Here is a 15,000-nt window from a genome sequence, read left to right as displayed (position 1 = left end):
AGTGTGTGTGAGTGTGTGTGAGTGTGTGTGAGTGTGTGTGTGAGAGAGTATGTGAGTGTGTGTGAGTGTGTGTGTGAGTGTGTGTGAGTGTGTGAGTGTGTGTGAGTGAGTGTGTGTGAGTGTGTGTGAGTGTGTGTGAGTGTGTGTGTGAGAGAGTATGTGAGTCTCTGACCTCGTCTGTGTCATCAGGGAAGTAGACTTTGTGGAAGATCTGTGTGGTCTTGTGTTGGATGGCCTCCACCTCCACCAGATGGGGAGGGTACTTCCTGGATCCGTTACTGTTGTCGTGACAACAAACAGAGAGACACAGAGAGAGGGAGTATGTTCAGAGGACGAAATGATCTGAAGTTCGGGTGCTTTTGTGCGTGAGTGTGTATGTGTGTGTGGTATCTCTCCTTATGTGTGTGGTATCTTTGTGTGAATGTGTGTGGTATCTCTGTGTGTGTGTGTGTGTGTGTGTGTGGTATCTGTGTATGTGTGTGTGGTATCTCTGTGTGTATGTGTGTGGTATCTCTGTGTGTGTGTGTGTGTGTGGTATCTGTGTATGTGTGTGTGGTATCTCTGTGTGTGTGTGTGTGTGGTATCTCTGTGTGTCTGTGTCTCACCGCAGGGCCTTCTGCAGCCTCTGCATGCAGTCAGCAGCAAGCGGGTGGTGCTTCTTAGACTGGAGGAAGCGCTGGACGTGAGGCAGCAACACGTTGCTGGGAGGAAACAGACCAGTACACAACCACAGGAGCTCCCAGCCCTTCTCCTCACTGTACCTGCACACACACACACACATATACACACATATTGACACGGACACATATATACACACACACACACACACACACACAAAAGGGATAAAACAAAAGCACACATGGTATGGTTAGATCCCACACATGATCCCATTTCTCTTTCTTACACACACACACACACACACACACACACACACACACACGTGTAATTGGTTAGTTCCGTACTTGACGTGGTTGTCAGTGAGCTGCTTGAGGATCTGACAGAAGATCTCGTCCTTCAGAGGTTCTGCCTTCAGTGCTCCCTCAAAGATCTGGTCAGTTAGCTCGTTCACAGAGCGGGTCCGTTTAGAAGGATAGTCGCCCATGTACTTCATCATAGGTGGAAATCCAGCCGTCAAGGATCAGAGGTTCATATTTATACGTTCATATTTATTTGTATATTGTAATTGTAATATACAAAAGCAAGTGCATAGTTGTAGCTTGTATACTTTATACAGTGTATAATATATTCCATATATACAGTATAATATATATACACTGTATGCAAATAGCTCACTAAAACTGTTGACAAGGGTAACAAATATCATAATACACAAGAAATTGCAGGTCACAGAATTTGTGTGTGTTCCGTTTGTGCGTCAGTATGAGTGTGTGTCTGTGTGTGGGTCACCCAGTAAAGGATATCTATGAAGGACATGCACGCGTCCTGCGCTAGCTCCTCATGACCCAGAACCTTCTTCAGCAACGCCTGCTTGATGGGCTCCCTGGTGCAGCTCCACATCTTGTCCTTCCCTCTGGTCTTGGTGATCATCACCCGGCTCAGAGTGTGCTTGGGGGGGGGCCTGGGGGCGGGGGGGGGGGGAGAGGAGACAGGGGGGGAGAGGGGGGGAGGAGAGAGGGGGCAGAGGGGGGGGGAAGGAGAGAGGGAGGAGAGGGTGGGGAGGAGAGAGGGGGGTAGAGGGGGGAGGGAGAACGGGGGCAGGGAGAGAGAGAGAGAAAGGGAGAGGGGGAGAGAGGAAGAGGGAGGGAGAGAGAGAGAGGGAGAGAGATACATTATTAGGAGAAATTAAAGGCAAGAGAAAATGTAAAAAAAATGGTGTGCTGTTTTAGAGATACTGTGTGAATGTGTGTGTGGGTATGAGTGTTTATGTGTGTGTGTTTACCTGAAGTAGTCATAGGAGAACTCCTCCAGAGTGTATGGGTTAACCCTTTCCTCACTCTCAGGCTGAACCAGTTGAGACACTCGGACAGACTCCTGTTTCTGGTCAGGTGTCATGGTAACCAGGGCCTGTGGAAAGAAACATTATGTTTACCGTACTGTGCAGGACAATAGTAGGGTTTACCAAGCCGTACTCTACAAGTCAAACTTGTAGACTCTTTAGAATCACATAATTTCATAGCAATTTTCCTAGTATTATGCTTGATATTTCTCTGTGATCATTTTACTTTGATTACGGAAAGACCATTATGGATGGAGAGGACAGATCATTGTGGCCTCAGTATGCTGAATGTGTGTGTGGCTGTGCGTGTGTGTGTGTGGCTGTGCGTGTGTGTGTGTGGCTGTGCGTGTGTGTGTGTGGTTGTGTGTGTGTGGTTGTGTGTGTGTGTGTGGCTGTGTGTGTGTGTGTGTGTGTGGCTGTGCGTGTGTGTGTGTGGTTGTGTGTGTGTGGTTGTGTGTGTGTGTGTGTGGCTGTGTGTGTGTGTGTGGCTGTGCGTGTGTGTGTGTGTGTGTGTGTCTGTGTGTGTGGCTGTGTGTGTGTGGCTGCGTGTGTGTGTGTGGCTGTGTGTGTTTGTGTGTGTGTGTGTGTGTGTGTGGTTGTGTGTGTGTGGTTGTGCGTGTGTGTGTGTGGTTGTGTGTGTGGTTGTGTGTGTGTGGCTGCGTGTGTGTGTGTGGCTGTGTGTGTGTGGTTGTGTGTGTGTGTGTGTGGCTGTGTGTGTGTGGTTGTGTGTGTGTGTGGTTGTGTGTGTGTGGTTGTGCGTGTGTGTGTGTGGTTGTGTGTGTGTGGCTGTGTGTGTGTGTGTGGTTGTGTGTGTGTGGCTGCGTGTGTGTGTGTCTGTGTGGCTGTGTGTGTGTGTGGTTGTGTGTGTGTGTATAGCCTCACCACCACCTCAGCCTGGGGCCTGGTAACAGAAGGCAGCACATAGACACAGTCGGCAGGAAAGTCTCCTTTCTGATTGGTTCTTTCGTTGATGCCGTGAGCCCACCCAGAGGTCATGACATGCTCGCCCGTGTCCTGGTCCAATAGGATCAGGTCTCCCTTCAGGAAGCTCAGGAAGGTTGACTCCTCCCCCGCTGTAAGGGGCGGGGACAGAACCAGGGTCAGGATTCTACCCCTAAGGCTTGTCACACTGCACTTACCTCTAGCTTATATAACTTAGAGAACAAGCAGAGTGAGAAGCCAACATGTGTTCTCAAGTTTGGTTCTGGAGATCCATGTGAGTAGTCATGTTAGAAATACTACACTGTAGGAATTATATATATGTACAGTATATATACATGTACAGTGTGGGTCATTTGTTAAATATTATCAAGTTTTGTTGAACTGGACTTACTGGGGTTGGGGTTGTCCTGTAAGGCCACAACAAACTTTGACCTCTTTCTCAGGCCTTCCAGAAAGGTCACCACAAGGTCACGGATGTCCTCTGCGTTGTTGGAGGTGAAGGTGTACTCGTCACCCTTTATAGTGGCCAGGGTGAAACTCTGGCCCTGGAGCTTGCCCCCTCTGAGAGACAGAGAGAGAGAGAGAGAGAGAGGTAGAGGGAGAGGGAGGGGGAGAGGGAGGGGGAGGGGGAGGGGGAGGGGGAGGGAGACACAGACAGAAAGAGAGACAGAAAGAGAGAGAGAGAGGTAGAGGGAGAGGGAGAGGGAGAGGGAGAGGGAGGGGTAGGGGGAGGGGTAGGGGGAGGGGGAGGGGGACACAGACAGAAAGAGAGACAGAAAGAGAGAGAGAGGACAGGTGGGTGGGAGGATGGTGATAATGCAGGACTCTTAACAATGACATTCAGATGTCGTATACGGGTGCCCCATTATTTTGACCCAGACTCCGCCTCACCTACTGCTGGAGACCGCACTAATCTCTGGGAAAGAGAGTTCCAGCAGGACCTGCTCCTGCTCATCTACAAAGTACACTCCGGTCCAGTTCACCGCCACGATGACATCATTCTTGGGCAGGCTGGGGCCTGGGGGGAAAGGGAAGTGGATCAGGATCTGAGCACGGCTCACGACCCATTCCAGGTGTTGTGTTCGCAGAGAACAACTGTAACTTCTGAGAAGTACCTGAGAACTTGAAGGCCTCATAGAAGCGGGAGAAGAGCAAAGGCCACTTGTACCGGGCAAAGTCCACCACCTCCTCCTTCACCTTCTGAGTGTCGAAACGCTTCTGCGTGTAGATGCCCTGTGGAGAGGAGGAAGAAACCAACACAATGAAGCCCCAGGGGGTTAGCATCCTTCTGTAATCACAAGGGTAGCACTCTACAACCCCACTGGCTCCAGAAAGATCCACACCTCTTGTAAGACTGTATACAGGACACCATGAAACACTTTGAGACACCCCGATAGAACCAGAGACCCAGAGGGGGTGCAGTCTGGGTGAAGCCCAACCCAGGAAGGGGTACCTTTTTGTGGGCAGCCATGATGAAGTGGGCCCATTTCTCCACGGACCTGGAGGTGCTGACCTCCCTGTCGGGGATGTAGGAGGGGATGAGGCTGAGGAGACGCTCCAGGAGGATCTCAGAGCCGTAGTCCACGTAGTACTGCTGACTGGCCAGCTCAGCCAGGTCATCCTGGAGGGAGGGAGGGAGGGAGGGAGGGAAGGTCAGGGACAGGGACAGGGACAGGGACAGGGACAGGGACAGGGACAGGGACAGGGACAGGGACAGGGACAGGGACAGGGACAGGGACAGGGACAGGGACAGGGACAGGGACAGGGACAGGGACAGGGACAGGGACAGGGACAGGGACAGGGACAGGGACAGGGAGGAGGGACATGGAAGGACGAAGGAGAGAGAATGGTTGGTGATGCGGGAGGGAGAGAGTCAGGCTGTTTGATTAACGGTTAGCCTAGTCCTGCCTGAATTATGCATATCACTTACGTAAAAAAAAATATATATATATATATATATTTCTCGACTTTCTTGGCTGTAGAAAACCCCAGTCAGAGATGTCTCACCCTGTCACAGCGGTACTCTCCGAACTTCACCCCTCGGACGGTCTGCTGGTAGATGAGGTTGGTTGCCACGGCGTCCTCAGTGGGGTCGTGCCAGGGCGTGAAGATCTCCTTCCTGAAGAACAGGCGCCAGGGGGCGTTCCTCTCCTGGGCGCCCTGCTCCTTGGCGTACTGCTCACACTGGGACACGGCGTCCATCACGTGGTCGTTCCCACTGCCCAGAGACGACACCTACAGGGGAGGGGTCATGATGGGGGGGGTCATGGGGGGGGGCATGGTGAGGGGGGGGGGGTCATGGTGGGGGGGGGTCATGATGAGGGGGGGTCCACAGTGGGTGTGTTGTCTCCTTGTGGGCCGGCCACAAGTAATAAAGCGTTCTTAACTTCTCCACTGACTGACTGCTTGGTAAAGATGAATATTTCTGACAGTGTTTACATGTGGGTCATGGACGTGGGTGGGTCTGTGTGTGTGTGCATGTGTGTGGAGGAGTACAAGTGTGTGTGTGTACGTGTGAGGGCTTAGTGTAGGTAGGGGGGGTTAGAATGTGTGTGTTTACACAAGTGTAGGTGTGTGTGAAAGAGCAAACAGTCACACCTGTGTAAGTCCATGCGTGAGTGTGTGTGTGTGTGTCAGGGTTAGTGTGAGTACATAAAAACATACCAGTGTGCCTGTGTTCTCACGGGTTGTGTGTGTGTGTTTACCTTATCGAACAGAGCGATGTAGAGAGAGAAGCCGAAGCGGTCTCTCAAGCTGATCTTGTCGGCCAGGGCGTTGCACAGCTCCTTGGCCGTGGTGGCTGAGTCTGTCAGCAGGGTCTTGGTGGTGCCGTCCATGAAGGTGACCGGAAGCATGATGGGCTTCTTGGACTTGGTGGCCTGGCAGCAGGGAACACACATCAACACAGATACACACATCAACACAGATACACACATCAACACAGATACACAACAACACAGATACACAACAACACAGATACACACATCAACACAGATACACAACAACACAGATACACAACAACACAGATACACACAACAACACAGATACACACATCAACACAGATACACAACAACACAGATACACAACAACACAAATACACACAACAACACAGATACACAACAACACAGATACACACATCAACACAGATACACACAACAACAACAGCACAGCTACCTCTAGACTACAGCACACATTACATCTACATTTAGTCATTTAGCAGACGCTCTTATCCAGAGCGATTTACAGTAAGTACAGGGACATTCCCCCAAGGACACAACTTCATTTGGTGTGGTCCGGGAATCGAACTGGCAACCTTCAGATTACTAGCCCAATTCCCTAACCGCTCAGCCACCTGACTCCCCGTTAGGGTTCTGTCAGTGTTCTGTCAGTGTTCTGTCAGTGTTCTGTCAGTGTTAGGGGTTATGTCGACTCTGGAGGAGCCCGAACATTTGTTAGCAGTCCTCAACTATGAGCTTTGTGTGTCTGTACGTGTGTGCTACCATACGTGTCTATGAGCGGTATGGTGTGTGTGTGTGTGTGTGCAGCATGCGTGTGATGCAGACCTGCAGCTCCAGCCAGGAGGGGGGCTGTGTCCTGGTTCCATTTGCAAATGTCCGCCTCAGCCTCTCCTCACAGTAGGGGGCGTATCCAGGAGGACCCCCACTGATGTAGTTCCTCAGATACTAAAGAAGAAGAACGCTCATATGTTTTCAACTTTTCCAAACGCTGTTTTCTAACCTTTATTTCGAAAATATTTGTTCGACCTAAAATATTTTTTCAACCTTTTGAAATGTTGTTTTCAAAACCTTTTTTTCTAATATTTTTTCAACCTTTTTCGAAAAACGTTCACAACTTTAGAAACTCTGTATCTCAACTAACGCATGGTGGTCAGGGTGAGAGGAGAGAATGGGGGGGGCTGACCTTGACAAACTTCTCGGAGGGGGCGAAGCAGCCCACACACAGCGACATGAGGATCCAGCCCCGAGCGTGCGAACTCTTGGACGGGTTCTGATTCAGCTGCTTACAGATCTGGCAGTAGATCTCATCCCTGTGGACAACAGGCAGCTCAGCATGTGTGTGAGTGTGTGTTCAAGTTCAGATACTCAGTGATGACAAGGTGTGTGTGTGTTTAAGTTCTGTGTTGCGGTAAGGAGTTGAGGTAAGTGTGCAGGACCAGGTGTGTGTGTGAGTGTGAGTCGTACCTCAGTGCTGGGCGCAGGATGCCGTTACCGATGATGAAGTGCAGTTTCTCCAGGTTGGAGGTGGGTCTGTCCTCCAGCATGCTGTTACCATGAAGACTGTATTCACCATCGTTCAGACGCTTGGTCACCTGACAGGAAACGCATCACAAACAAACTGTTACACATCAAACTACGACATGACTCAAATAACTCCAAACAACAAACTGTCCAGTTGCCTGTGGTAACAAAACAAAAGCACAATGCATGATGGGTATCCCACCACCATCCCCATCTCTGCTCTTCCTCCTCCTCCTCCTCCTCCTCCTCCTCCTCCTCCTCCTCCTCCTCCTCCTCCTCCTCCTCCTCTCCGTTCTTTCTCTATTTCTGTCTCTTACCTCCTCCGTGATCTTGGATTTCTTCTTGAGGGTGAGCGACACTAGTTTGTGACGGACACTGTTCTTCTTGTGGTTGTCACTGTGGGGATTCTGGAAGGTTGGGGAGGGGCGGGGGAAGGGGGGGGGGTCATAGCAGGACACAGCTTATAAATCATGCAGGTTCTCAGTCACGACGGACACAGGGACATCATGACCTGTCGTGAGGCCGTCAGAGGCCTGTCAGTGGTTTGTCTCCGGGGAAAGAGGGACAGATTGAAAGAGGTGACATGATGGAATGCTGAATGTGGAACATTCCACTGAAGAGAGTTCTAGGGAAGAGAGTGTTTTTTTAGGGATCGGGATCAGGCGTATTTTTGTGGGTCGGTTGGTTCATGATTTATAAAACCCACTTCATACATGCGGTCAGTAGGATGGCACAGCTGGGGCCTACACATCCACTGGGACTGATGATGTATGAAGCTTAGGCAGCTAGAGCTGCGTGGTCTTACAATGTGGCTGGGTGTAGATTCATGGGACTACAAGGCTAACAAGGTTAGGTCGTGCTAGACTCATAAACTTCGACGGGAAAGCATGCAGTATTCACAACACACACAAATACATAGAGCCTACTTCCTCCCCTCACCTCTCCCTCTTCCTCCTCCCCTGCCCTCTCCCTCCTCCTCCTCTCCTCCCCTCACCTCTCCCTCCTGCCCTCCCCCCCTCACCTCTCCCTCCCTCCTGCCCTCCCCCCTCCCCTCTCCCTCCTCCCCCTCACCTCTCCCTCCTGCCCTCCCCTCTCTCCCTCCTCCTCCCCTCACCTCTCCCTCCCCCTGCAGAGCCTGCAGCTCTCTCTTGTAGGTCTTCTTCCCCAGCGTCTCGTAGATCTTGGTCATGACTGGGATCTTCTCGCTGCCGTCGCTGACGGCCGTGTGGTACTTGGGCTCCGGCAGATCTCCCATGAACCTCAGCACCGTGATCCACACCGCCAACGCAGCCTGAAGAGAGAGAGAGACAGAGAGAGAGAGAGAGAGAGAGAGAGAGAGAGAGACAGAAAGAGAGACAGAGAGAGAGACAGAGAGACAGAGAGAGAGAGAGAGAGAGAGAGACAGACAGACAGAGAGAGAGAGAGACAGAGAGAGAGAGACAGATAGATAGACAGACAGAGAGAGAGACAGAGAGAGAGAGAGACAGAGAGAGAGAGAGAGAGACAGAGAGAGAGAGAGAGAGAGAGAGAGAGAGAGAGACAGAAAGAGAGACAGAGAGAGAGACAGAGAGACAGAGACTCAGTTTCAACATCGGCTATAGGACCTGAGGACAGCGGGGGTCGGAGTTCAGAGGTCACCCACCAGCTGGTCTCCCTCGTCGTCGTGGAACAGCAGCGGCTGCTTGAGGGGCCGCCTCACGTACGTGTGTGTGGTGGAGCCCTGGAAGTAGGTGGCAGCGAACTTGGCAAACTTGTATTCTGACAGGTCATCCTCCTCGTCCTCGGGCAGGGGCAGGGCCTCGTCCAGGTCCTCCTCCTCCAGCTCCCGGTGAGCACGCTCCAGGTCCTGACACACACGCACACCAGCAGACACACACACACGCACGCACACATACACACACGCACAAGCCCGTTATACACACAGAGATAACAGTAATATAAATGTAATGTAATAGTCACTAGTCATTGGATATATTTCCATGTGCAGCCATAAAGAATACCACCAGATGGCGCCCTCACCTCAAACCCAGTTGGCGCCTGCCCCTCCTGACCAGGGAAGGAGTTGGTGGTGCCCAGGAAGCCGAACATCTTATCCACCATGTCCGAGTCGTTGACGGGCTCTTGTCGGGCCTTCTCCATCTGCTCCACCATCTCCTTCTTCTTCCTGGCCTCCTCCCTCTCCTTCCTCTCCCGCTCCGCGTCCTCCTTGGCCAGCTGAGCCAGACGCTCCTGGTGCTTGCGCTCCGCCTCCACCTTGGCCCGCTTGGCGCTCATCTGGTTCTTCAGCTTATCCTCCTCGGCCAGGCGCATCTTCTCTGCCTCCAGCCGCCGCCGGTACTGAGGGGGGAGAGAGGGAGAGGGAGGGGGAGGGGGAGGGAAGAAAAGGGGGAGGGGGAGAGAGGGAAGAAGGTGGGGGAGAAAGGGAGAGGAGGAGGCAGCAAAAAAGGCAGCAAAAAAAGCAAAAAAAACAAAAAAAACATGAACTATTAAAAGCATGTGTTTGATGATTTACATGGTGTAACTTGTGTGTGTGTGTTTGTGTGGGTTCATAGTCCTAGTTCCAGGCATGTGTGTGTGTGTGTGTGGCGAACCTCTCCCTTCAGCCTCTTGTAGAGGCGGCGTGCGATCATGCCGCGTGTGTAGGACTGGATGGTGATGACGGCCCACAGCCGGTGACGGAACGCCGTGCGCACCAGGCAGCCACGACAACGAGCCTGGAAGCGCTTGATTCGCTGACGGGTCACGTGGTAGGTCACGTACAACTTCCTGGAATGATAGAGGGCCTGGAGACGAGAGAATCCTGCTCGCATCTGCAGAAGAGGATGATGGAGAGAGAGGGGGAGGAGGAGGGAGAGAGAGGGGGAGGAGGAGGGAGAGAGAGGGGGAGGAGGAAGGAGAGAGAGGGGGAGGAGGAGGGAGAGAGAGAGAGGGGGAGGGAGAGAGAGGGGGAGGGGGAGGAGGAGGGAGGGGGAGGAGGAGGGGGAGAGAGAGAGGGGGAGGAGGAGGGAGAGAGAGGGGCAGGAGGGAGAGAGAAGAGGAGGGAGAGAGTGAGGGAGAGAGAGAGTGGAGGAGGGAGAGAGAGGGGAAAAGAAGGAAGAGTGAGAAAGAGGTTTTACAGAGGTTTTACAGGCAGAACAGCAGCAAGTATCCAGGTATTTGACCAGATGATAATGGGACTCACAGCTACGTAGTTTTTGCGACAGTTGTAACCCCTCCATGTCTTCTGAATAAACATGGCTGACTTCCTCATTTTCAGGAAGTTTGACCTGGATGGTTGGAGGCAGAATTACACAGTAACCTGGTCACAAACTGACTCTAAACATGGAAAAGCCACCGTACAATTTTACTGGAGTACAACTCATAGCATGAAAAAGTGGATTTCAATGTGACTGAAAGTCTGAGAAAGTGAACTCAATCCAGAGTGGAAGGGCAGAGGGGGGGGCAGGGGGGGGCAGAGGGGGGGGCAGGGGGGGGGGTCACCTGTCTTTAAAGCCTCGGACCACCTTCTGGATGAGGATGACCTTGTCAGTGATGGCCTTGTCCCTCTCGATCTCCAGCAACATGTCATGGTGGTCCTGAGGAACACAACCGCAAAACCACCGCAGTGAGAGACCACACAGGGGACCACAGAGCCGCCAAACGATTCAATACCATAGAAGAAGAGCTGTAATATAACCTTGGTCGACAAACATTCGATTACAACTATTACAGACCAAATGAACAGGTTCCCGATCCCAGACTGGAAGAATGTTAATGTACACTCTGTGAGACCTGATTGGTGGTTCGTTACATCCCTCTCTTCCTCTCCACCTCCCTCTCATCTGTCCATCCTGCCCTCCCAGTGATCTATCCACTTCCTGTGTGGGAAATGTGGGCACTGCCCTGGCTTCACCCCCGCTGATTCCACTTCCTGTCCTGCATCCTGTAGCAGCTGTCTGCTCTGCTCTGATAACAGTCAGTAAACCTGTAGGCAGAAGTTACCAGTAAGAGCTTGACTAGGGTCAGCTTTCCTAGCCCAGACTGCCACCTGATGTCACACATGGAACACATACATCTGATCCAGGATCAAGTCCTATGCGCAACATCATCCTTCACTGGGCCTCCTTTGAAATCATCACCACGGTGACAAGCCAACAGGCAGGCCTACCCGGCGAACCCTGACCCCTACCCCAGGGCTGTCTTCCCATTGGCCGAGAAATGAAAACACAGCACTGCAACTGGAAACAAACGCAACACAGCCAGGTTTGGTTTCAGCACCATCGCTTTCCTGCGTCCATGAAGCATTAATGGGTGTCTCTGTCTATGAAGCATCGATGTATAATGCAGCAGGTAGCTAGTCCCTCTGATCCTCGTGTTCGGAATCTTCTCTTAAATCATGATGAGATGTACCATCTGAATGTGAGGGTGGGGGGAGGTGTCTCCCTCCACAGAGCTCATGTCTGTGCCGGTCAGTGACATGACGGTGTTGTGGGGCCGAAGGTTCACCTTGAGGAAGATCTTGGTCTTTCCCATCTGCCAGTCATCGTCTCGGCCCAGCACCGCCTCAGCAATCCTCTGGCAAGTCCCCCTCAGGTCCTCCTGAGGACAGAACCACAGGCGTCATGCATAGGTGAGGGTTACTGAGTCTAGGGAAACTCACACACACAAACACACACAGACAGATTGACAGGCACACACACACACAGATCGACAGGCACACACACACAGACACACACACACACACAAACACACACAGACAGATTGGCAGGCACACACACACACACAGATCGACAGGCACACACACACAGACACACACACACACACAGACACACTCACAATACATTTACATTTAGCAGACGCTCTTATCCAAAGCGACTTATAGGAAGTACAGGGACATTCCCCCGAGGCAAGTAGGGTGAAGTGCCTTGCCCAAGGACACAACATCATTTGGCACAGCCAGGAATCAAACTAAAAACCTTCGGATTAACAGCCCGACTCCCTAACCGTTTAGCCATCTGACATACCTGCTTGTAGGCTGGTTTGACTCCAGGCATGAGGACTCGGTAGCGGTCTACAAACTCCACGAAGGTGTAGCGGATGGGGTAGCCGGCGCGGCGGATGCGAATGGTCTCCATCATCCCAGAGTACCTCAGCTGGCGCACGCACAGCTCCCGGTCAAACAGCTGAACGGGACGCGCCAGGGGAACGCCGGGGAAAACCACACGAAGGAGAGAAGTTTCTTGAACATTCCAACGGCATCTTTTGAGTTGTAGCAGGTCCTCGGATAGACTCCCACTCACACACTCTCTCACACACACACACGCGCTCACTCACCATGGGTTTCTTGAACTCATTGGGCTTGATGCAGCGTACGAAGAAAGGCTGGCACACACTGAGGGTTCTCATGAGTAGCTCCAGAGAGCGCTTGAACTGGCTGCTGAGTGTGGGGGAACGCTTCCTGGTCTCCGCCCCCTGCACACACGCACACACACGCGCACACGCACACACACACACACGCAAAATAAGTCAGGGTTGGGAACAATGAGGGTTTCATTCCTTCCTGACCAGCCTCCTTCACTCTTCCTTTCTCTATCCCTCTCTCTCTTTCTCTGTTTCTCTATCCCTCTCTCTCTCTCTCTCTCTCTCTCTCTCTCTCTCTCTCTCTCTCTCTCTCTCTCTCTCTTTCTCTATCCCTCTCTCTCTCCGTTTCTCTTTCTCTTACTCTCGCTCTCTAGTTCTCCACCCTCTCTCTGTCTCTCTGTTTTTATATATTTCCTCCTTTTTTTAATATACGTGTTTTTCTCTTTTTAATCCTTTATCAGTTGTTATGAAAATAGTCTAAAGAAAAACTTTCTTTTCATAGAACCTAACCTGTAACATTGTCAAGGTCAGACACGTTTCAAGGTCTGCCAAAACCTCTTCTAAAGTGAAGGTCTATTGTTGGAATGAGAGTGTCTGCCAGATAGCAATGACAACATCGCTAGCTACTGCCCCGCTTTAGATAATGGAAAGAAAATACTGTTATCAACAAGGTGTCATATTAACATGTAAGTGTTTCAATGTATCATGGTAAAAAAAAATCTGCACTACGGGAGGATAACAATTAATCTAGCCAAGAGATTAGATGTACTCAAATATGATCAAATATGGAAGCTGTTTGTCTACTTGACTAGGCATTTGACTGGATGTCTATTTGTTAGTATGGCGCTAACAACGGGATGACCGGGGTGAAGAGGTTAGCTCTCACTTCTGTGCAGTCCCAGTTACAATCCCACATCAACCACTTCGGTCTCACAGTATAATCAACTGATATGATTGGACAGCAGTCCGTGTTACAAAGACAGAGTGGAAGCTTTCTCAGCACCAGCACAGAAATGAAAACGGGAGTGAACAGGAAGTGATGTCATGACCACCGAGTTGGTAGTGAAGACAAAGTAAAATCCTGGCGATGCTTTGTAGTGACAAAATGTAAAAAGTAACTACTGAGGGCAAGCTGTGGAAGACATGAGGATAGAGGGATGATGGAGAGAGGATGGAGAGAGGATGGAGGGAGGACAGAGGGAAGACAGAGGGAGGATGGAGGGAGGACAGAGGGAAGACAGAGGGAGGATGGAGGGAGGACAGAGGGAAGACAGAGGGAGGATGGAGGGAGGACAGAGGGAAGACAGAGGGAGGATGGAGGGAGGACAGAGGGAAGACAGAGGGAGGATGGAGGGAGGACAGAGGGAAGACAGAGGGAGGATGGAGGGAAGACAGAGGGAGGATGGAGGGAGGACAGAGGGAAGACAGAGGGAGGATGGAGGGAGGACAGAGGGAAGACAGAGGGAGGATGGAGGGAGGACAGGTGGAAGACAGAGGGATGATGGAGGGAGGACAGAGGGAAGACAGAGGGAGGACGGAGGGATGATGGAGGGAGGACAGAGGGAGGGATGATGGAGGGAGGATGGAGGGAGGACAGAGGGAAGACAGAGGGAGGATGGAGGGAGGACAGAGGGAGGATGGAGGGAGGAGGACAGAGGGAGGACAGAGGGAAGACAGAGGGATGATGGAGGGAGGAGGACAGAGGGAAGACAGAGGGATGATGGAGGGAGGATGGAGGGAGGAGGACAGAGGGAAGACAGAGGGATGATGGAGGGAGGACAGAGGGATGATAGAGGGATGATAGAAGGAGGACAGAGGGATGATCTTGTCTTTGGTTACCTTAGGAGGAGGAGTGGCAGGAGGCCCCACTGTACCACCAGGCAAGTAGCCACACAGAAACTGAGGCAAACACACACACACACACAAGCATGCAAACACGTTGAGATAAATGTGCACACACACACGCACACGCACAGGAAAGATAGGAGAAACACTGTAAAGTTAGAAACCAGCCCCATATTACTGCCCAGATGGGAGCAGACATAGGAGGTAGCAGGCTGCGTGGGCCACTCCTCTCATCCACAAACACGCCCAACAGGAAAATGAGATTACCATGGCAACGTCGGCCTGGAATATCTGCTTGATGAATTTGTTCTTGGAGGAGTGGACCAACTGGATGATGTCACCATGCAGACTGTCTCTGTTCTTCTCCAGGAAACCTGCACACACACACACACATAGATAGATAAATAGTATTCTATTGTCAAAATGCCCCTCTGAGAAAAAGACAAACATTGTGTCTAGACCAACCTCGGGTCTCATAGTAGACGACTCCAGCAAAGTGCTGGATGCCAAATTGAGTCTCATAAGTGTTCTTTGGGGGGATGTAGTTTGTGTTGAGCTTATGCTGTGAGTTCAGCTTATTCAACATGGTGGTGTCTGTACCCTGAGAGCGAGAGAGAGAGAGAGAGAGACAGAGAGAGAGAGAGAGAGAGAGAGAGA

General features: G+C 51.6%; 1 protein-coding gene across 2 annotated transcripts in view; it reads right to left on the bottom strand.

Annotated features, from left to right (window-relative positions):
* Positions 1-15,000, bottom strand: part of myo7aa (myosin VIIAa) — a 33,097-nt gene that overhangs the window by 5,338 nt on the left and 12,759 nt on the right. The window contains exons 13-40 of one of the 2 annotated variants that reach the window (XM_084673833.1): positions 14,809-14,944; positions 14,611-14,717; positions 14,338-14,397; positions 12,472-12,609; positions 12,162-12,320; positions 11,644-11,736; positions 10,639-10,733; positions 10,340-10,424; positions 9,750-9,968; positions 9,178-9,495; positions 8,801-9,004; positions 8,273-8,449; positions 7,476-7,565; positions 7,102-7,229; positions 6,821-6,947; positions 6,463-6,582; positions 5,605-5,778; positions 4,907-5,134; positions 4,353-4,520; positions 4,015-4,132; positions 3,791-3,917; positions 3,291-3,460; positions 2,840-3,030; positions 1,901-2,025; positions 1,422-1,579; positions 963-1,116; positions 606-761; positions 173-278 (exon numbers count right to left, since the gene is read on the bottom strand). In XM_084673833.1, the coding sequence (XP_084529959.1) occupies positions 173-278; positions 606-761; positions 963-1,116; positions 1,422-1,579; positions 1,901-2,025; positions 2,840-3,030; positions 3,291-3,460; positions 3,791-3,917; positions 4,015-4,132; positions 4,353-4,520; positions 4,907-5,134; positions 5,605-5,778; positions 6,463-6,582; positions 6,821-6,947; positions 7,102-7,229; positions 7,476-7,565; positions 8,273-8,449; positions 8,801-9,004; positions 9,178-9,495; positions 9,750-9,968; positions 10,340-10,424; positions 10,639-10,733; positions 11,644-11,736; positions 12,162-12,320; positions 12,472-12,609; positions 14,338-14,397; positions 14,611-14,717; positions 14,809-14,944 (4,131 nt within the window). The remainder of the gene's footprint in view (positions 1-172; positions 279-605; positions 762-962; positions 1,117-1,421; positions 1,580-1,900; positions 2,026-2,839; positions 3,031-3,290; positions 3,461-3,790; positions 3,918-4,014; positions 4,133-4,352; positions 4,521-4,906; positions 5,135-5,604; positions 5,779-6,462; positions 6,583-6,820; positions 6,948-7,101; positions 7,230-7,475; positions 7,566-8,272; positions 8,450-8,800; positions 9,005-9,177; positions 9,496-9,749; positions 9,969-10,339; positions 10,425-10,638; positions 10,734-11,643; positions 11,737-12,161; positions 12,321-12,471; positions 12,610-14,337; positions 14,398-14,610; positions 14,718-14,808; positions 14,945-15,000) is intronic. The other variant, XM_084673834.1, reaches the window with a different exon arrangement.

The sequence above is a fragment of the Hypomesus nipponensis genome, chromosome 15, assembly GCF_054491055.1.
Source record: "Hypomesus nipponensis isolate SF chromosome 15, ASM5449105v1, whole genome shotgun sequence".
NCBI classification, from domain to species: domain Eukaryota; kingdom Metazoa; phylum Chordata; class Actinopteri; order Osmeriformes; family Osmeridae; genus Hypomesus; species Hypomesus nipponensis.
The sequence above is the reverse complement of the archived record's forward strand: the minus strand, read 5'-3'. Positions and strand labels throughout refer to the sequence as shown.